The sequence below is a fragment of the Catharus ustulatus genome, chromosome 5, assembly GCF_009819885.2.
Source record: "Catharus ustulatus isolate bCatUst1 chromosome 5, bCatUst1.pri.v2, whole genome shotgun sequence".
In the NCBI taxonomy this organism is placed as follows: Eukaryota; Metazoa; Chordata; class Aves; order Passeriformes; family Turdidae; genus Catharus; species Catharus ustulatus.
Window position 1 is genome coordinate 64,308,868 of NC_046225.1, and position 19,002 is coordinate 64,327,869.

The following is a 19,002-nucleotide window of genomic DNA, read 5'->3' on the forward strand; positions in this document are numbered from 1 at the left end:
AACTTGACAGTTCCAGCCGGTTTTCAGTCCACCTCACTGTCTGTTTATCTAAACCATACTTGGTCGGTTCATCAACAAGGATTTTGTAGGAAACAGTGTTGAAAATATTGCTAACATCAAGACACACAATGTCCATTCCTTTCCCCTCTTTCACCAAGGCAGTCATCCCATTGGATAAGCTATCAAGTCTGTTTGGGCAAGATTTTGCTTTCATAAATCCATCCTGACTTTTTGCAATCACCTTTTTGCCAATAATATGTTGTGAAATGATCTCAGGACTTTTTCTTACATTACTTTCTCAGGGATGGAGATGAAACTGAGCAACCTGTAGTTCCCTGGATCCTGTCTCATAAAGATAGGAGTGACATTTGTTTCCTTCAGGTCCTCGGGAATTTCCCCTGATCACTGGGATATTTCAAAGATAATTGAGAGTGGCCTCACAACACCACTAGACAGTTTCCCCACACGTCTGTATATGCCCAATTTAAGTGTTCCCTAATATGATCTTCCTCCAGCTAGGGCAGGGTTTCCTTAGACTAGGCTTTTCCACTGGTCTGGAGGACCTGGGATTCCTAAAGGGAAGTCTTAGTAAACACTGAGATGAAGGTGACAGCGAGTACCACAGCTGTCTGCATATTCCTTGTCACTGAGTTCCTTGCCCTGTTCAGCAGTGGGCTCATGGTTTCCCTTTTTGTTTTTTTACCTACTGATGCAGGAAATCCCCTCTTGTTGTCCTTAGCATCCATTGGTTGATTCAGCTCCAGATGGACTTCTGGTGCTGCCTTTGCTTGATTTGCATGGTTTGTATATGCCTGTTGCACAGAGGGTTGTGTAATATTGGCTTTGTGTGACTTGGCTGTTACACTGGGATTAAATTTTAATGCATCATGTGTAGGGAAATTGTTTGGGGTTGTAATGAATAGGCTCATTTTTCTCATATTTCTCTTTAATGAGAGAAATACCATGAGAAGGATTTTATGGCTGAAGGCTGAGAACATTAAACTGAAGTAGATCTGTGCACAGAGAATAGCAGAAGTACTAGGATGAGGTAGAAGGGAAGAAAGAGAGGAGAGACTGGTGTGTTCAATGATAAGAGGAAAGATGTTGAAATTGTATTGCCTCAGTGTTGTGAAAGCTGTGTGTGGAGAAAGCAATTGAATAAAAGGGACATTAGAATGACTGTAAACATGTGGGAGAGTAACTGGATAGAGAACACTGAAATCAGCGGGTTATTTATGGGCAATAATCCCAATAGCAGTCCAGAAATTACATCAGCCTGTTACATGATGAGCATGGTCACCTTACTAGCAGGGACACAGACAAGGCAGAGATATTTAATGCTGTCTTCACTTTGGTTTTTAACAATGATGATGTGCTGTGGGGGTCTCAGAGCCGTGAGCTGGAAGACCATGGGTGTGAGGATGATAAACTTCCATTCAACCCTGAACTTGTGTGGGATTTGCTGCTCCAACCTGATGGTCTATGGGACCTGAGCTGGCTGATATCATCATGAGACCTCTGTCAATGATTTTTGAACAGTCTTGGAAATCTGGAGAAGTTCCATTTGTCTGGAAGCTGGCAAACATTGTCCTGATTTTCAAGAAGGGTGCCTCTGGAAACTAAAGGCCTGTCAGAGTCACTACAGTGAGTGGTAAAATAATGGAGAAGGTTATTCTGGGACATATTGAAAGACACCTGGAGGATAGCACAGGTTCACAACATGAAAGTCCTACTTCATAAACTTAATTTCCTTTTATGACAAGGTTACCCACCTAGCTGGGTAGATGTGATATTTTTAGACTTCAGTAAAGATTTTGATACCATCTCTCACAGTAACCTATCAGGATTCTGTACCTGGGATGGGGCAATCCTGGATATGTGGATATACTGGGGAATGAGATGCTGGAAAGCAGCACCATAGAAAGGAACCTTTGATGGAATACTCTTTATTGTATTTTCTTGAGTGAATATTTATGTAATTAGTTGTTCTCTCTTAGTATAAGGAAAAAACCAAACACAAAACCAAAACAAACCAAGAAGAAAAATGACTGACTTGTGAGTGAAGAACTGAATGATGAAGTCTGTGTTGAAGTGTTATTGAAGTGTCTTGAGGCATATCAGGTCCCCCTTTTGTTACCTCTGTGGGTGTTAAGAGCACTTCAAGGAGACTTCAGTGAGGAGTGACTGTGGATCGTGCTTCTCAAGGTCTTTGTATTAGTGAACTGACAATTAACATTTCTTGCTGGCTGCCTGCATCCATATTCAAGCTGTTTATTTTAATTCCAAGGACAATTTACTGTGTTCCTTCCCATCCCTAGTGACAATACTGATCTTGCCACAGGAATGTAGGCTATTTGAGATAGACCTGCCCAATACCTTATTAAACCTTTTCACAGCTCATACTGCTCTGTCTGTAATTTTGTTAGACAATGAACATTGTATTTATATAAAACTTACATATTTTACTTAAAGATATGTGTAAATGTATTCATATGTGTGTGAGTGCATACATATACATATTTTCTACTTCAAAAATATTTTGATCCTATAGGAAGCAGGTTTAGATTTTTTTTTCTTTAAATTGCCACTAAGAGTGTGGCTGCAGTGTATTTAAAGTCAGGGAAGAATATGGTACAGCATTGCTTTGAGTAGGCAGACCTTTTGCATGTAGGTAAAAATCTCTGTGAAACAGCCTTGCTCTAACATTAATTTTTATTTAAATGAACATTTGTTCTGAGCTCCAAAGGGATGCCTGCTGCTATTCTAGTGGCTGGTGTGGTTACTGTGCAGGAATGTGTGCAGTAAATCTCAGCTGGTGCCAGCTCTGGGAAGCTCCAGTAGCCAGTGCTGCACAAACCAGTTGCTGGGAAACCCTCCTGCTCCTGCCACAATTAGAGTGGAGACAACTAGTCTGCTTTGTGCTTCTTGCTGTCACCCATGCTGCAGGGAACAGCAGTAAAATTGGTGTGCTTAAATCATTTTTAAGGGGTATGTTCCAAGAAAAAGAAATGTTGTATGTGGCCCAGCTGTGCAGGTTTTCTTGGAGCTGATAGAGCACTTAGGGGAAAAAAGCCTCCCTCCCAGATTAGTTCCACTGCTGCTTTCTATGATGGGAAAACTCCATGGACTGGATAGTTTCATTAAAGGACATGATTATTGGGGGATACCTGCCACAAGTAAGGCATCTAATTTAAAAAGGACCCATGTGCTTTAAGCCTAAACTCCAACTGATAAATCTTGTAGAATTAAAAAACTATACACGGTTTCACTTTTTTTGGTGAGTATAAAGGGGATCAAGTGTGAAAAAACCATAAAGAGCAGTGTGCAGTCAGGCTCACAAAAAACAGAGGGGAAATAGTGCATCAGAATAGCCCAGTTCAGCCTCTAACTCTGTCAGCTGATGATCCACAGGCTCTTGTGAGGAGAGTAGAATGTGGATTTGCCAAGGGCACATGCTGTCTATTTATGGCCTGCTGCTGCTATACAAACACCTCTTTATCCCTACTCAGGAAAATGATTTTGGCAATAATTATAGCCAAGAGCTGTGTTTGTACTGATGGATTGATCAGTGGTTCTTTAGTTTACATGGACTGTGATTGTGCTTCGTGAATATGGACTTTTATTGACACCATGTGCTTGTTAGGATAAAGGTCCAAGCCACTTTGTGCCCGTTTTTAGTGGGCACTTCCAGTTAAGTATGTATAAGTTTGCTTTCTGTTACATTGAGAAAAGCATAGTCCATGCCTCCCAGAAAATGCTCTCTTGCAGTCAGCATTTTATATTAAATAGTATTTACTTTTCTTTGTTTTTCCAAATAAGAAACAAAGTAAACACTTCTACTGTTTTTTTAAGACTGAAATGATTTTAAAATTTACAGATGTGGGAAAGGAATGTGTAGTGCAAAAATACATAAGATCTGATTTGCATCAGTGTTGTGCGTGCGTTGCCAATCTAAAATCTGGCCTGTCAGCGTTGCTCTTGCTAGTATCTTATAAAGCCTTTTTAATTAGAAAGAAATGAGAAAAAAGGAGAGGAGGGAAGAAAAAGCCAAGGAAGGAAGCATGGAGCTTATGATTATCATGATAGCAGTGCTTTGCTTTCTTGATGACTTTATGGTCGTATGCTTTCGCTGTGAGCACCAAACCAGCCAGGACTTCATGCACCTACCTCAAAGTACACTTTGATCAGAAACAGGGCTGGGGAGAAGCAGGAGCATCTGGTGCTTCTTTTCTTCCTCTTCCAAACAGAGAAAGGCCGGGAGCCTGCACCTGCCTTGCTCTGACACTGGACATCTCTGTGTGAGTTAGCTGTGTTGTCTGCACCTGTGACTTAAGAGTGGCTTGTAAGAGAGCTGCAGACAGAATCATCACACAATACAGTGACAGCAGGTCGTGCAAGGAGTGTGCCACTGCTGCTGAAAGATGCTGCTGGAACTGCCTCAGTCTGGCAGCTGCTTTATTACTGCAATAAATTCCAGCTGAGTTTCAGACCAGTAGCTCCGATGTCTAATAAAAAATGTCTTTTAGTAGGAAGTGTTTGAAGGGATGAAATTCTAAGCAGTGATCCCTACTGACCTTCCACTGCTTATTCTAGGGGGCCCATTCTCTGCTGTTTGGCTTGGTGCATCAATTCCATGCAAATATTAACTAAAGTTAATTGCTTTGTTAAGTTCCTGTAAATGGAGCTTCCGTGCAAATTATGAAGAGCTCAATGGCAAATACCTGACTTGATGTGACAGCTTTTTTGATGCGAGTAAATCCTTTCATACAAAAGAAGTACTCTGATAAATTATTTCTTTCTTTTGATAGTTAATTTTCTGCATAGTTGGAGATTTAATAGAAATGGGTTATTCAGGTTAGGTCTGAATCATGACAGAATAATGGCTTTTGTGAATAAAAACAAAGGTCCTGAAAGTTGGCGTTGTTACTTATCTTTAACAAGGACTTGTTCTGGCTGGGTGTTTACTGCTACTTGGTGACCAGGAAAGGACTCAGTTGAATTGCTTCCTATTACCCTGTTCCTTTTAAATTGAAAACCTATTACTGTTTCCTGTGTGTATGTGTGTACCAGAAAAAAGTCTTAATTCTGCCGTGTAGGTATTCTGTGGCAGTATGGTTTTATATGGTGTGTGACTGTACAAAAAGATTGAAAGAGTGTAAAATGTAAATGAAGTCTGCAGTGCAGGATCAGCCAGTAACCCAAAGAGCGTGCTTGTATCACACTTCTTACACCTTTATGTGTGATGAGCAGATGTGTGAGTTTTTCATCTCAGATCAATACTTTTTGTTAATTTATTTTTATAATTCTAACTTAGCTTTTTGGAGAGCAGGATTTTAAATGTTTCCATTTGTTATAAGAAGATTGCAATGAGATGTAAAAATAGGAAAAACAATAAAATCCTAAGGATCATAAACCTGCAATTCACTTGTCACCTGAATTTGTGCAAATGTTAGCTCAGTTTCTTCAGCATGTTAATAAAATTAATATCTTTTCTCTTTTTTTCTAAAGCATGGTGATTCACACAGAAGTCATATACTTAACAACATATCATTCAAATAATTTTTTTTATATAGTAAAAAGCAGGTAATGCAGAAAACCTTTGATTATTAGGTTTTGCTGTGAAAATACATTACTTCTTATTCTATACCTATATATATGTGTGTGTATACATCTGTTTCATTTTATCTTTTTATTGTGAATCCAAATTTCCCAAATAAAAAAATTGAGGGAATAGAGGGTAATTTTAAACACATGAAAACTGCTGTTCAATTCAGCATGCTTGAAAAGGAGCTTTTTGTTAAAAGCTGTGGGAAGGTTTCATTGAAATTTGAGCCTTTGCTGACCTCTGCTGGGGAGAGAATTCTTTGCAGTTTTATCGAGATTGTTGTGCAGTGCATCTGTGAAAAAGTTATTTCTGAATTCTGAAGGAAGAAAACACTGTAACTCTTTCCCCTTATACACTGCAAAATTATTACAGGAAACTCAATTCTCATTGCTTGCTGTTAGGTCATTGTTGGCAGCAATGCTCCTGCTCTGCTGTGCAGCAACGTGGTGGGTAAAGGGGAGAGGAGGGAGCAATTTTTTGTTTCTGGCTGCAAGGCTGTCAGCATTTTGGTGAAGGAAGAAATGTGCCCATGGTAGTTAGTGAGAATGGAGTTTTAGCAACTGGTAGGAAGCTGTTGCTTCTGGTATTACCCTTTCTCTTCAGATCAAATCTGTACAGGCACACTGAACCACCATCTTATCATCACTATCTACACCTCTCTGGACATCCTGCCTTGCCTGTTTCTTTCAACTCAAGGGAATTCAAGCTGCTTCTTCCTCCAAAACTTACGCCATTATTACTTTGCCAGACAATCAAGTCCGGAACAAAAGAGTTAATTTTACTCATCTCCTTTATCTGAACCACAAAATTACCATTGCAGTTTATCTTAAGGTTCAGCTTTTTGAGATTTTGCAACTAAAGCTGCATCGATTCTCAGCTTGGAAGTGATGATTAAATGGCCCTTTGTTTATAGCTGTGGTCATCACATGCCTGTTGTAAAACCACGTATATTGTTTCTTCTGGTATTATCCAAGACAATCAAACTTAGAGACTGTGCCTTAATGGTTGTACAGTTTTATATTGTTTCATGCATTGGTGTGCTGCAACTAACAGAAGTCCTTCTGAAATATAAAAAGGAATATTCAATTACAAATACTTGGGAAGCCTCAAACTTACTGATGATTGGTGTGTGTACTTCTGTGAGTATCCAAGACTTCTTGTCCAGTAACTCTGAACATTTTGTTCTGCCTTTCAGGATATTCACATTGTACAGCAAATCTTTGCCACTGGACTTGGCCTGTCGTGTCTGGGATGTGTTCTGCCGTGATGGAGAGGAGTTCTTATTCCGTACAGCGCTGGGAATACTAAAACTTTTTGAAGATATTTTGACCAAAATGGACTTCATTCATATAGCTCAGTTTTTAACAAAGCTACCAGAGGACTTGCCTTCGGAAGAGATCTTCACATCTATTGCTGCCATTCAGATGCAAAGTAGAAACAAAAAATGGGCTCAGGTAAAGAGGATGTCAGTCTTTGGTAACTGATGATTTTACTTTACTCATAAAAATGGGGTTTAGCAACATCTGGAAGAATGTTTTAGCAGAGTTAGCGTTTGATTTTAACGGTAGGTAGGACTGTGTAGCTCACTCTGTACTTTTAGCATACATGGAGATGATTGGATTCCCTCAGCTTAGTCTCTGGAAAGGGAGATCCCAGCCAACATTCAAAATTGAAATATTGAGTGAAATTTATAAAGTAAAAAGTCACACAACTTTGAAAATCTATTAATTACAAAGGCTGCTGGTAACATTGCCACTTGAGACTTAAAAGCAGAAATCCACTCTTTGAAAGAGGATGACAATTTGTCAGGACGCTATCATACAGTCATTTTAATCTTGATGATCTCTACTCTGCCTAATTTTGGGCTCTACAGAAGTGATTGCATCTCTGACTTCTTTATTGGGATTTAGCAAAAAAAATAATTTCAAAAATCATTTCATCACTGTAATTTCAATTAAATTCCAGTTTAAAGAAAAAAGATGTGTCATCTGAATGTGGAAGTCATTAAGTGGCTGTAGCAGCCATTCATGTTGAAGAGTCGAAACTCCCCCTTTTTTTTCCTTTCTTCATTCAAAGCAGCAATACAGTCCACTTTGTGAGTCATTCCATAATAGAGCTCTGCCCATTTTATCCAATTGTTTTTTTACAGAGAAAATGAAAGGCAGTGTTAAATGTAGTGGTTGGGGCAATTCAGCTGCAACTGGGTGTTTCTGATTCTTTCCTGGGGTAGCAGTGCCTGTAAATGCTGGGGATTGCCAGCTTTCTCTTCCAGATGAGGATTTCTAACCTTCACAGCAGGAGTGGCTCCACAGGTTGTTCAGTTGTCTCACCTTCCTTGAACTTACCATGTGTGCATGAGGATTGCATTCCAAATAAATTCCCAGCCTGCTGCTGCTTCTCTCATGGGGAAGAGAGACAGGAGTCCTATTCTGCCCAGTACCCTAAATAACAGGCTTCAAAAGTGTGTGTTGGGGGGCAGATGGAGTTTACACCTTTTGTTAAATCTGTTTCTATCCACCATGTCACAAGGACTTACGGGAGAGCTCTCTTGTCGGTGGAGAGTACTCTAAATTTAATTACATTTGATAGTTAAAATAGTATTGCTCAGACATAATTGGAAACTCTTCAGAATGCATTATTGAGAAATTTTTAAAATCTAATGCTTTTCTTCTCTCTCATTTCTTGAAATTACTAGATACTGGCTGCTCTGCAGAAAGATAACCGGGAAATGGAAAAAGGAAGTCCTTCACTCAAACGTTAATGTTGGGTTTGCCTCCGGTGACTCCTGGAAAAAGAGCTAAAGTGGTGAAACTATTGATTACTGTTTGACATGTATGAGCCTGCAAATCAAAGTGTTAGTTCAGACTTCTATTTAGTAGTAGAATAGCCTTAAAGGGGAGAGAAGAAAAACGAGGAGAAGGAGTGAAAAAATTACAAAGAGGAAAGAAAATTAGGGGATAAACCCCTCATAAATTAAACCTAGGCCTAGCCTTAACCTTTTGGTGGTATGAGCATATGCTGTGGAGAGCATTACACATTCTATACTTCTGATGGGGGCAGTGAAACAAAATCAAGGGTTTGGGGTTTTCTAAATTGTTTTTCTTGGATATTTGAAAAGACTGGACATTCAGCAATGTTGGTTGCTTTGACAGCTATTCCTGTTTCTTTCTTAGGCAGGCTATGTTTCCAGTACCTGTAACAGTAGCTGGATCTGGCTTTTAGATAACTGGTGCTGGTATTTTAATGTAAGGACCATTTCTTTAGAAATGCTTCTGATTTTGTAGGCTGTGGGTCCCATTTACCAAAGAAATCATGTAGACATAGAACTACATTCCTTTAATAAGAAAAAGTTAAGTAGAAAGTAAGCTTGGAAGGGAAGCCAAACTAGCAGTGCAAAACTAATTATTCTTCAGGATGCCTTGGAATTTATTTTTCGAATCTGGATGCATATAGAGGAAATTCCATCCATCACACTAGATTCCAAACTCACCAAGAGGGTTCTAGTACTAAGGTGGCATCATTTCCCAGTTGTACTGTCTCTCCTCTATTTGAAACCAAGGTCACATACTACTAAATGCATATTCCCATGTGTTCCTCTCCTGGGGCACTGCTGTTTTGGGATGTTCTTGCCTACCAGCTACTTACTCATGTGCCATGTGTCCAGTCATGGAGATGAAACTGGGCTTAGCAGATAAACTGATAAATGGTTAAAAGCAATTTTGGTAGCTACTTTAAACCCAGCTTTGCTCACTGGCAGAAGTAAGGAGGAAGGGTGGTAGGGGAGCAGTTAGTGTTCACCAGTGTTGCTGCTGAAAAGAAAAGGTTTTGTGCAATCTCCTGAAGCTGCTTCTGCTCCCACACATGGGATGTGGAGCTGATCCATAGAGCGACGAGTAAAAGTTTATTGAGAAATGTGCCAGACCACCATCAGGATAAGTACAAGCTGTCATTTCTGAGCATTTTATCTGACCTCTAACATGAGAGCAAGTTACTACAGCAGCAGCAAACTGCCCTTACATAAATCCCTCACACATCTTAGATCCTCCCTTCATTCAGGTGAATGTTGAAGGGCAAATCATGAGTGCCTCTGATTTACAAGAATGTTTATTGCATAGTGTATAGTGTAAAACCTGTTTTATACTAATGATGATCATTGAAAAGGGAAACGTAACTGAAGCAATATTTGTGTTAACAGTGAACAGGCATTACTAAATCCTCCAGCTGTATGGTCAGTGGTTTCCCAGTGCTCTTCAGCTGGTTTATGCTGATTATTTTGGCATTGTCTGAATAAAAACAAGAAGAATAGTTGCACACTGCTCAGCTCAACATACATTGTAAAAGACTGTGGGACATAATGAAAACACTGTCCTTTGGTACAGACATTATTTCTATGAGGGATAATTTGATTGTAATATTGAGAGTGAGAACAAGATGCCCTGGTAAGTGAGGACTCATAATCACTTTGAAAGATGTGTAATGCAAATGCAGCCTGCAAGTCTGATACCTCATTGACCTCTTCTCCTGTCCACTTTGTGTAGCTGGTGTAATGGATGTGGATTTTTGTTAGTCATCTCAAGTCCTCCTCAAGACATCATCTAGGTCATCACTTACTGAAAATAGATGTTAAGATGTGATAGGAAATATGAATTTGTACAGAATTTGTCCTCCCGTGACTGGTACTTGTATGCTCCATTGCTTTGAAGTGCAATAGAAAGCAGGAAGGTCAGTAAGTGTTTTTTAATATTACTTTTTCTATTACCACAACAAATAATGCCTTTCCATGAAGAATACGAGAGGCCTACCATCCGAAACATTTGCACTATGCTTTTAAATGGTTTATTGAACACAGAGATCACTTTTTCCTCAATATACATGTTTAGGTGGTACTGTAACTGGCTTTGTGATTTAAGTCTTCATTGCAACTACATTTGTATTTTCTTTTAAAGCAAGTCCACAGCGTGGCTCATTTGTCTGGTTTAAAAATGCGTTTTAGCTACTAGGTATCTTGCAGCCACCTACAGCCTGTTCTTTTTCTCTTCTCAATAAGATGTTGAATGTAACAGAGACAGTGGGCATAGTTGTGGGGAAAAGGCCTGCTGCAACACTTGTGCACTGTTTGTTACTTGCAAATGTAACTACTTTGTTTTGTGATTTGATCTGTTCTTAGAAGTTGTATATATTTTCTAAATGATTTCTTTGTTTATATAAGGTATGTTCTTTAATGGAGAAACAGCAATGCAATAAGGAGCTTTGCACAGTTTGTTTTCAAACAAAAATATGTGTGAAAAAAATCACCTGCCTAAACATGCAATTATTTCAACTTCTCAATAACTTGATTTGAAGGTAATGCTTGAATTTTGATAAAAACAGAGCTGAGTAGTAATGGCATAGAATTTCTTGCCACTGAGCTTTTCAAGTTTCTTGCAGTATACCAAATCTCTTAATTAGGTAATACAGAAATCTTCTTTAAGAAATTCAGGGAATTGCATTAAAAATTGACAATTTTATTGTTCAGATGCTTGAAAGTATCTGTAACAAGATGCATGAGATTTTCTTTAATGGAGCAGATGTCCCCATCAAGCATTCTTTTCTTCATGGGTTTAAAGAAAAATAAAACTGCTGCAATACATGAAAAGTACCACTGAACGTGCAGCAGATCAGAGAAACCAGAAAACTCCAACCAGCTTTGGGATTCTTTACAATCTGCACTTTATAATAAAGCAGTTTTGCAACTTCAATCTGCAGTGAGTCATCAATGTTATTTCATTTGGTAAACAGTTTCATTTGGAAAGAAAAGGTACCTTGTAACAGCTTATTTTTGAATGTTTCAAAACAAGAATGATATATAGAGAAGTGTCGGTACATCTCCTGTACATCATGTTTAAATGGGGTTATGTAGTTACCACATTTGTTTTGTTTAGATATGTGTATCAAACTGGAACTTTTTTCAACTGTAAATATATGGTTTTGTTAAATAAAGTCATGTAAAGTTATCTTAATCAACTGCTGTCAGTGTAATTCAGATATTAAAAATTCCAGTACTAGTCTTTTTCTTCACAGGTGGCTTTAGCAGTTTTTGTCGTTCAAAAAGAGGACTTTGGGCCATTTGTGTATTGAAGGTAGAGGACTTGTGATGCTTTCCAAGTTCTCATGTTAAAATACCTGTTAAATTCCCTGGGACATTTAGAGCTGATACTTCCTGTGCCTGTGGTTTTATCCCTTTTCATATGTCTTTCTCTGGACTAGGCCTGAGGTCTAATAAATGTATTATGAAAAATAGTTGTAAATACATCTTTGTGACATGCTCAGAACTCAGGAATGCCTTGTCCTGGCTTTGTTTGAAAAGGAGAAATCTTAGTTCATTCCAAGTTTCATAATAACAAAGCATTTTTATGCTTAAGGTAGGGTTATTTTATTTCTGACATAGGTGTAACTTCAGAATTTAAAGTGGAGAAGCTTCCTGATGCTAAAGTGGAAAGAGGTAGAAGGACCAAATAAAAGAGGGGAGAGAAGGCAGTGCCTGGGCAACAAGGATCCGCGTGGAAACGCAGGAAAGCCTTGGCTGCCGTGGCCTTGGTTTATCCAGCAGGCAGCTCTCCCACTTTTCACTGAAGCATCTCCTGCTGTGCAGAGTTAGAACGTGAGATCAGATTTGTTCTCTCTAACACTGATTCGATACTGAAAGATATTTATATTGTGTCTGTTACAGGAGTTGCACACGCGATCCCTTCCTTTTGAGCACCAGGATTTCGTGCAGGCAGCCGAGCTCTTTCCTCGCACGCTCTCAGTCCGTGGGGCCTTGACCAGTTCTCTCCGGGCAGCCACGGCACTTCCAAGCGTTTGGATTTCACGCCTCAGCCTGCTGTTTTCTGCGTGGGCCGAGCGGAGTAGAGCTAAAAGACGAATCGCTCTGTTTCTTTACTCCTCAGCTGCCCGGGGCAGAGGAGATTCCGGGCTGTCGCGACAGTGACGCGGCTCCTCCCTCGGGCCCCGGGCCCGCCCCGCTTCCCCCGTTGCCAGGCACCCGCTCGGCCCCGCCCCTGCCCGAGCGCGGCCCCGCCCCCTGGGGGCGGCCCCTGCGCCGCGGCTCCGCTCGGGGCCGCCCCTCCCCATTGGCCGCGGCAAGGGCAGGCGGCTCCGGCTGGGCCAATCGGAGCCGGCCCCTCGCGCTGCCGCCCCCCGCGCCCGCCAGCCCCGGCCCCATTGGCCGCTGCTCGCCGAGGCCCCGCCCCCCGAGCGCGCTGCCATTGGCGGCGCTGGCGCCGGGGGCGCGGCCGCGCGCGCGCGCGGGCGGGGTAAGATGGCGGAACTGGGGAAGAAGTACTGCGTGTACTGCCTGGCCGAGGTGAGCCCGCTGCGCTTCCGCTGCACCGAGTGCGCCGACATCGAGCTCTGCCCCGAGTGCTTCTCGGCGGGCGCCGAGATCGGCCCGCACCGCCGATGGCACGGATACCAGCTGGTGGACGGCGGCCGCTTCACCCTCTGGGGCGCCGAGGCCGAGGGCGGCTGGAGCAGCCGCGAGGAGCAGCTGCTGCTGGACGCGATCGAGCAGTTCGGCTTCGGCAACTGGGTAAGGGGCGAGGGACAAGGGGCGGGGGCGATCCTCCTCCTCGGACCAGCGGCCCTGACAGCGGCCCCGGACCCGGGCTGCCCCTCGGTCTCCGGGCGGGCTCCCCGCTGCTCCGAGGAGCGCACCCGGCAGCTCGGACCTGTCACTGCTCCAATTCCTGCCTCTGCCTCCCGTCAGCCGCCCGTGTCTCAGATCTCGTACCTGCCTCTTACCGTGCTCGGCCTTTGCCTTCGGCATGTCCAGCTGCGGGCTGGCTGCTCGCCTTCAGTGTCACTGCACAGCCAGACTTGGTTTTAAAAAGCAGCAGTAAGAAAGTATCATTTCAAATTACAGAATGGGGCGGGTAGGGAAGGACTGCAGTGGGTCAGCACAGTGCACAGGATTGCATCCAGACGGTTCCTGACTATTTCCAGTGTGGGAGACTCCACAGCTGCTCTGGGCAGTCTGTCCCAGTGCTCAGTCACCCAGTCGGACAAGAAGTTCTTCCTCGTGTACGTGTGGGGCTTTCCTGTGCATCAGTTTCTGCTTGCTGCCTCTTGTGCTATTGCTTGGCACCACAGAGCGGAGCCTGGCTCCATCCTCTGACACCTCCCTTCAGATACTGATGGACATTGGTAATGTCCCCTCTCAGTTGCCCCTTCCTGAGGCTGAACAAGCCCAGCTGCCTCAACCAGTCCCCCAGTCCTCATCATTGCCCTCCACTGGACCATTTGATTCATTTTTCATTTATTTTATTTGTTGTTACTTATGTTTTGCTTCATTAAATATGAAGACTTTTTCAAAACCTTGAAATGTACAATCATTGCAGCTTGCTTAGTCCTTAAATAACTAGAAAAAAAAATAGTTACTTTTACAGTAAATACTGTTTATTTCCATGTTGCTCCTCAGTAATGTGAGATAAACAAGCAAAACCCAAGTTGTACAATGCTCTTGGTGTTGGATTGGGACTTGAAATCTTCCTGGTCATGGTGAGCTGGCTTTGTGGGAGTGCCATGGGTGCTCAGGAATCACCAGGTGCTGCTGTTTTCATGGCTCAGCTGCCTCCATTCGCTGTGAACCCTCATCCAGAGCTGAAGTTGCAGAGCTGATAGAAATATGGCCAGTAATGCTAGAGAGGTTTAGGTGCTGGGAGTTGGCTTTTGAGGAGCAAGGAAAAAGTCGTGCTGTTTCCTGGGTGCTCCTTATGCTGGAGGTGTAATGGGAATCGTTTTATCGCTCCTCCTTTTTTTCTGTTTAGGAGGACATGGCAGCTCACGTGGGAGCATCCCGAACACCTCAGGAGGTGATGGAACACTACGTGAGCATGTATATCCACGGCAACCTGGGAAAAGCCTGCATCCCTGACACCATTCCCAACAGGGTGACGGACCACACGTGTCCCAGCGGCGGCCCGCTGTCCCCCAGCCTGACGACGCCGCTGCCGCCGCTGGACATCTCGGTGGCGGAGCAGCAGCAGCTGGGCTACATGCCGCTGCGCGACGACTACGAGATCGAGTACGACCAGGACGCCGAGACGCTCATCAGCGGCCTCTCGGTCAACTACGACGACGACGACGTGGAAATCGAGTTAAAGAGAGCTCACGTGGACATGTACGTGAGGAAACTCAAGGAGAGGCAGCGGCGGAAGAACATCGCGCGAGACTATAATTTAGTGCCGGCCTTCCTGGGGAAGGATAAAAAAGACAAGGAGAAAGCTCCCAAACGAAAGATCACAAAAGAAGAGAAGGAGTTGAGGCTGAAACTGAGGCCCTTGTACCAGTTCATGTCTTGTAAGGAGTTTGAAGACTTCTTTGAGAACATGCACAAGGAGAGGATACTTCGAGCAAAGATTCGGGAGCTGCAGCGGTATCGGAGAAATGGGATCACCAAAATGGAGGAGTCGGCAGAGTACGAGGCGGCCAGGCACAAACGGGAAAAGAGGAAGGAGAACAAGAACATAGCTAGTTCCAAGAGAGGGAAGGAAGAGGGTAAAGAAGGTGAATTTGCTGCCATTGAAAACCTGCCTGGCTTTGAACTCTTATCGGACAGGGAAAAGGTGCTCTGCAGCTCTCTGAACTTGAGTCCTGCACGTTATGTGACTGTAAAAACTATCATCATTAAAGACCATCTCCAAAAAAGACAAGGAATTCCTTCAAAGAGTCGCCTTCCTAGTTACTTAGATAAGGTACTGAAGAAAAGGATTTTAAACTTTTTGACAGAAAGTGGTTGGATATCCAGGGATGCTTCATGAAATTCAGCTGATCTGAAGAAGCACAGCAGATGCCCATTACAGCCTCAAGGACTTTGTTATTTTTTCCTTCCCTCCCCAAAGATACAGAAACCATGTCGCTTAAAAACACAAAAGAGCAAATACAGAACCCCCCCCAGTCATCATGATCCATGGTGGTTCAAATAGACTGTTGCTTTGGATCATGGAAAATACTTAATTGTGAAACTTCTACATTGGATTTCACTGCTTTTGGTACATTATTAGAACAGATTTTTTCTTGTGAACTTACTCAAGTCCGGTAGTCCCAGAGTAGTTGCTTTAGTCCGTACTATTGGATAAATGAATATCAGTGTAATCCTTGCTTTTCTTTGAAGGTAGGAGATAGTTTCAATTGCTGGAAACTTTCTTCACCCTCTTTTGTTTTTTTTGTCGCATAATGCTGGCAGCAAAGTGAAGCTTACAAAAGTCCTGTGCTCGGGAGCAGGTGAGCGGGGACTTCTGTGACCCTTGCTAAGCTTTTGGAACATTCTCCTTAGTAACTTTTAGTAACTTAGTAACAGCCAAGGCGTGGGGACACCGGGATGAGAGTTCCTGTCGAGAGTACAGCAGGGGTGAGCCGTGGCAGGGAGAGGAAGGAAGGGAAGGAAGGAAGGAAGGAAAGAAAGGAAGGAAGGAAGGAAAGAAAGAAGGAAGGAAGGAAAGAAAGAACGAAGGAAGGAAATGTGGTAGGTGAGATGCCTCCAGGGACTTGTGCTGTGGAGGGGGGTTCTTGAAGAGCTCCCAGCTAATCTGGGCATTGCTTTGACCTGAGTTTCCTGAAACAGGCACCTCTGAAGCTTTGACATTTCCTGCTTGGTACTGGAGTGTCAGGAATCCCCAGCAGCTGTGGTGCTCTGCTCCAGAGGAGGGGTCAGCTACAATGAGGTACCCGATTTGGGCCAGAAATGGGGTTTGGGAGAACAGGCAGTGAGGTGTTTAGCAGAAACTGAGAGCCTCAGGTAGCAAAATCACTGTCCTTGTTGGGGGAGCCTGCTCCTCCTCCTTTGGGATCTTAACTGCTGAGCTCATATGGGCTGAGGAGGTGTAGCTGCCTCCTGAATTTCGTTGGAAAATTAGGGAAAGGGAGCAAGATTCTCAAATGGAGCCTGATCACCAAGATTGGTCTTTAAAAACAGAAATAACAATTGATACAGATTTGGTCAAAATGCACAAAGCGTTCCTAAATTTGGAGTGCTTAATCCAGCCACTGTAGGGTTCTCATTGCACATACCTTGAAAGGTACTGGCCCAGGCACCTTGAATCTGAATTTACTGACAAGTAGAAGAACACTGCACCTTGGGAGGGATCTCCTCCAGTTCTTACAGTTGCAGCCTGGAGTGTGCTGGAGCCAGGCACCAGCTGGGATGTAACACAGTGGGAAACACAAATGTCAGACCCACAGTACTGTTCCAGTAAGATCTATTAATTAAGGGAAAGATGTTGAAGGAGGATTAGAAAAAGATTTTTGTGCCCATTTCATCCTTCAATTCCCATGCTGGTATTTAATCAAATTAATAAGAAATGGTGGTTTCCACGTGGAAGATGCAAAATTACTTGTGCATAAGCCTCTCTGCTGGTCATGTCTGGAGCAGGAAGCTGTGACTGGAGGCAGGCTGGGCAGGTCTTCTAGAGTGCAGGTGTACCAAAACTTGGAACCTGACTGGCTTCAATATGAGTGCAAAATATGGAAATGTCATCTTGCTTTGACCCTTTGGGCTTTAGTCAGTGAGGATACCACAAAATCCAAAACCAGTATTAATTCTACAGTTTGGTAGAGGCATTCTGATTAGAACTGGGTTTCATTTAATACATCCAGCATTACCAAGCTAGTGTTACCAGTGAGTTTAGAATAATAGGGGTAAAATTACAAAGCCAGCATTTCTAAGGAAAAAAACCAAAACTCGAGTGCCTTTTTCTTTTGAGCTTATAATGTTATGTCCCTTCAAAAAAGGTAAGGGCTATGTCCTCTGGGATATAATACTTTGACTTATCTTTTAAGTGGTTTGTTGTGGCATATTCGAGACAAAAGTGTCTCTTCTTGGCAGCAGTGAGCTAACTGCAATGTGCTGAGTAGCTTTAATAACCACTTCCACCCGATATACACATACAAGCAGCGCACAAGTTCATAAGGTATAAACCCTTGGTTATTTTCTCTGTCCTACTCCTGTCAGAAGGAAGCTCAGTCTTTCTTTCCAGCATTCTAGTTATGCAATTTGGTTCTTCCTGTAACTTGTTACCTTACTGCCATAACATGCTGTTTTGAAGCCTCAGTTCTGCATGTAGCTGGGAGTTTGAGAATTGTTTTGGTTTTGGTTCTTCTGGATTTTTTTCCCCTCAAATCTGTGATTTTCTTATTTCTACACTGTTTTGGCACATCTAAGTTAAACTGAAGCAATAGTATAAAGCCCATGTGAACAATAACTTAGGAAAAAATCTAGGCACCAATGAGTCATTTAAATGTTGAAGTGAATTCTGCATTTACTCTTTGTAGCTTCTTAATTCCTCAACCTTTCCAAAATGTTTCTTTGGTGCTAGATGTAACTTATTGAACATCAAAATGAATGTAAAATAAAGTATTTTTAATGTATGCAATACGGATATCAATATTTATTTTGTACTTGCAAGCTAACTCAAGGTGGTAAACGTTTGCTTTAGCAAATACTAGTCCCTTGGAAAGGGCTTCCCTAGAAGCAATGTCTCATTGTCAGCTATGCTTTTAATTTTAAAGGTAACTTGCACTAGAGGATGCTGCTGTTCCATATTTCACATGGAACTGATTTAGTCTAAGCATTCCTCTGTTATGAGCTGCTGGTTTTCTGTTTGATTGCTTATAAATTGAGATGCAGTTAATGTTAATCCAGCAATTTACTACAGCTATGCTGCTTGTCTTCTGTGATGAAGGGGCTGAGATGGCAAAGAGCTCTTTCAACTTGTATTTTGTGTTGCTCTGGAAGTGCTTCCTGTACTGTACAAATAACCCAGCCTTCATGTTGCTAATGACAAGGTGTTTTACATGCTTAATGCTCTTAACTTTTCTAATTAAAGTTATTACTAATGATAGTATCTGTCTTAACAGCATTGATGTAAGCCTGTGAAAAAGCAACACACTTGTGCTCTGGGTAGGGGCTGTGCTGTGTGTCCCACCCAGCTGTGTTGGAGGGAGCCTCCATCTCCCTCCGTGTGCACTGCCCAGTGCTGGGCTCGGATGCTGCAGAGATTCTGGCCCCTCCTGCCCCCTGCTCATGGCAGCCCAGCACAGTGAGAACAGTGGGTGCAGGTTTGCACTGGTCTGTGACCAGGAACTGCCTTGGAAATCACCCAGACTAAGCACTCTGCCCTTACTCTCTTGTGCGGCCGCTGCGTTTGATTCCTTTGCAACTGGAAGAGGCTTCCTGAGCCTTCTGCTTTTCTCTGCTCACAGAATGTTCTTGCGTGTGCCCCAGTCACTCCTAAGTGATGACACATTAAATACTGGGAAGCAAGATACCCCATGAGCGTGTTCAGCTCATCAGCTTCTTTCTTCTAAAGAAAGGGAATGTTGCATTCATTTGAAGTTTACATTTGTAGCTGTGCCAGACA

The 19,002-nt window shown here is 42.7% G+C and overlaps 2 protein-coding genes across 4 annotated transcripts in view; both read left to right on the forward strand.

Moving 5' to 3' along the window:
• Positions 1 to 8,528, forward strand: part of LOC116996699 (TBC1 domain family member 14) — a 41,117-nt gene extending 32,589 nt beyond the window's left edge. For all 3 annotated transcript variants that reach the window (XM_033060632.2, XM_033060634.2, XM_033060633.1), the window contains exons 11-12: positions 6,801 to 7,059; positions 8,301 to 8,528. In XM_033060632.2, the coding sequence (XP_032916523.1) occupies positions 6,801 to 7,059; positions 8,301 to 8,366 (325 nt within the window). In that variant the 3' untranslated portion in view covers positions 8,367 to 8,528. The remainder of the gene's footprint in view (positions 1 to 6,800; positions 7,060 to 8,300) is intronic.
• A 4,361-nt stretch (positions 8,529 to 12,889) lies between these two features.
• On the forward strand, positions 12,890 to 15,529 carry LOC116996708 (transcriptional adapter 2-beta). The gene is made up of 2 exons (XM_033060649.1): positions 12,890 to 13,175; positions 14,413 to 15,529. Exons 1-2 carry the CDS (start codon positions 12,906 to 12,908, stop codon positions 15,403 to 15,405), a joined length of 1,263 nt encoding a protein of 420 aa, XP_032916540.1. The 5' UTR covers positions 12,890 to 12,905; the 3' UTR covers positions 15,406 to 15,529.
• The last annotated feature ends 3,473 nt before the right edge of the window (positions 15,530 to 19,002 follow it).

Excerpts from the sequence above, each read along its gene's own strand:
- LOC116996708 (XM_033060649.1), top strand. The coding sequence starts at position 12,906 with ATGGCGGAACTGGGGAAGAAGTACTGCGTGTACTGCCTGGCCGAGGTG. Across the intron at positions 13,176-14,412 it reads AGTTCGGCTTCGGCAACTGG|GAGGACATGGCAGCTCACGT; the intron begins GTAAGGGGCGAG and ends TTTTCTGTTTAG.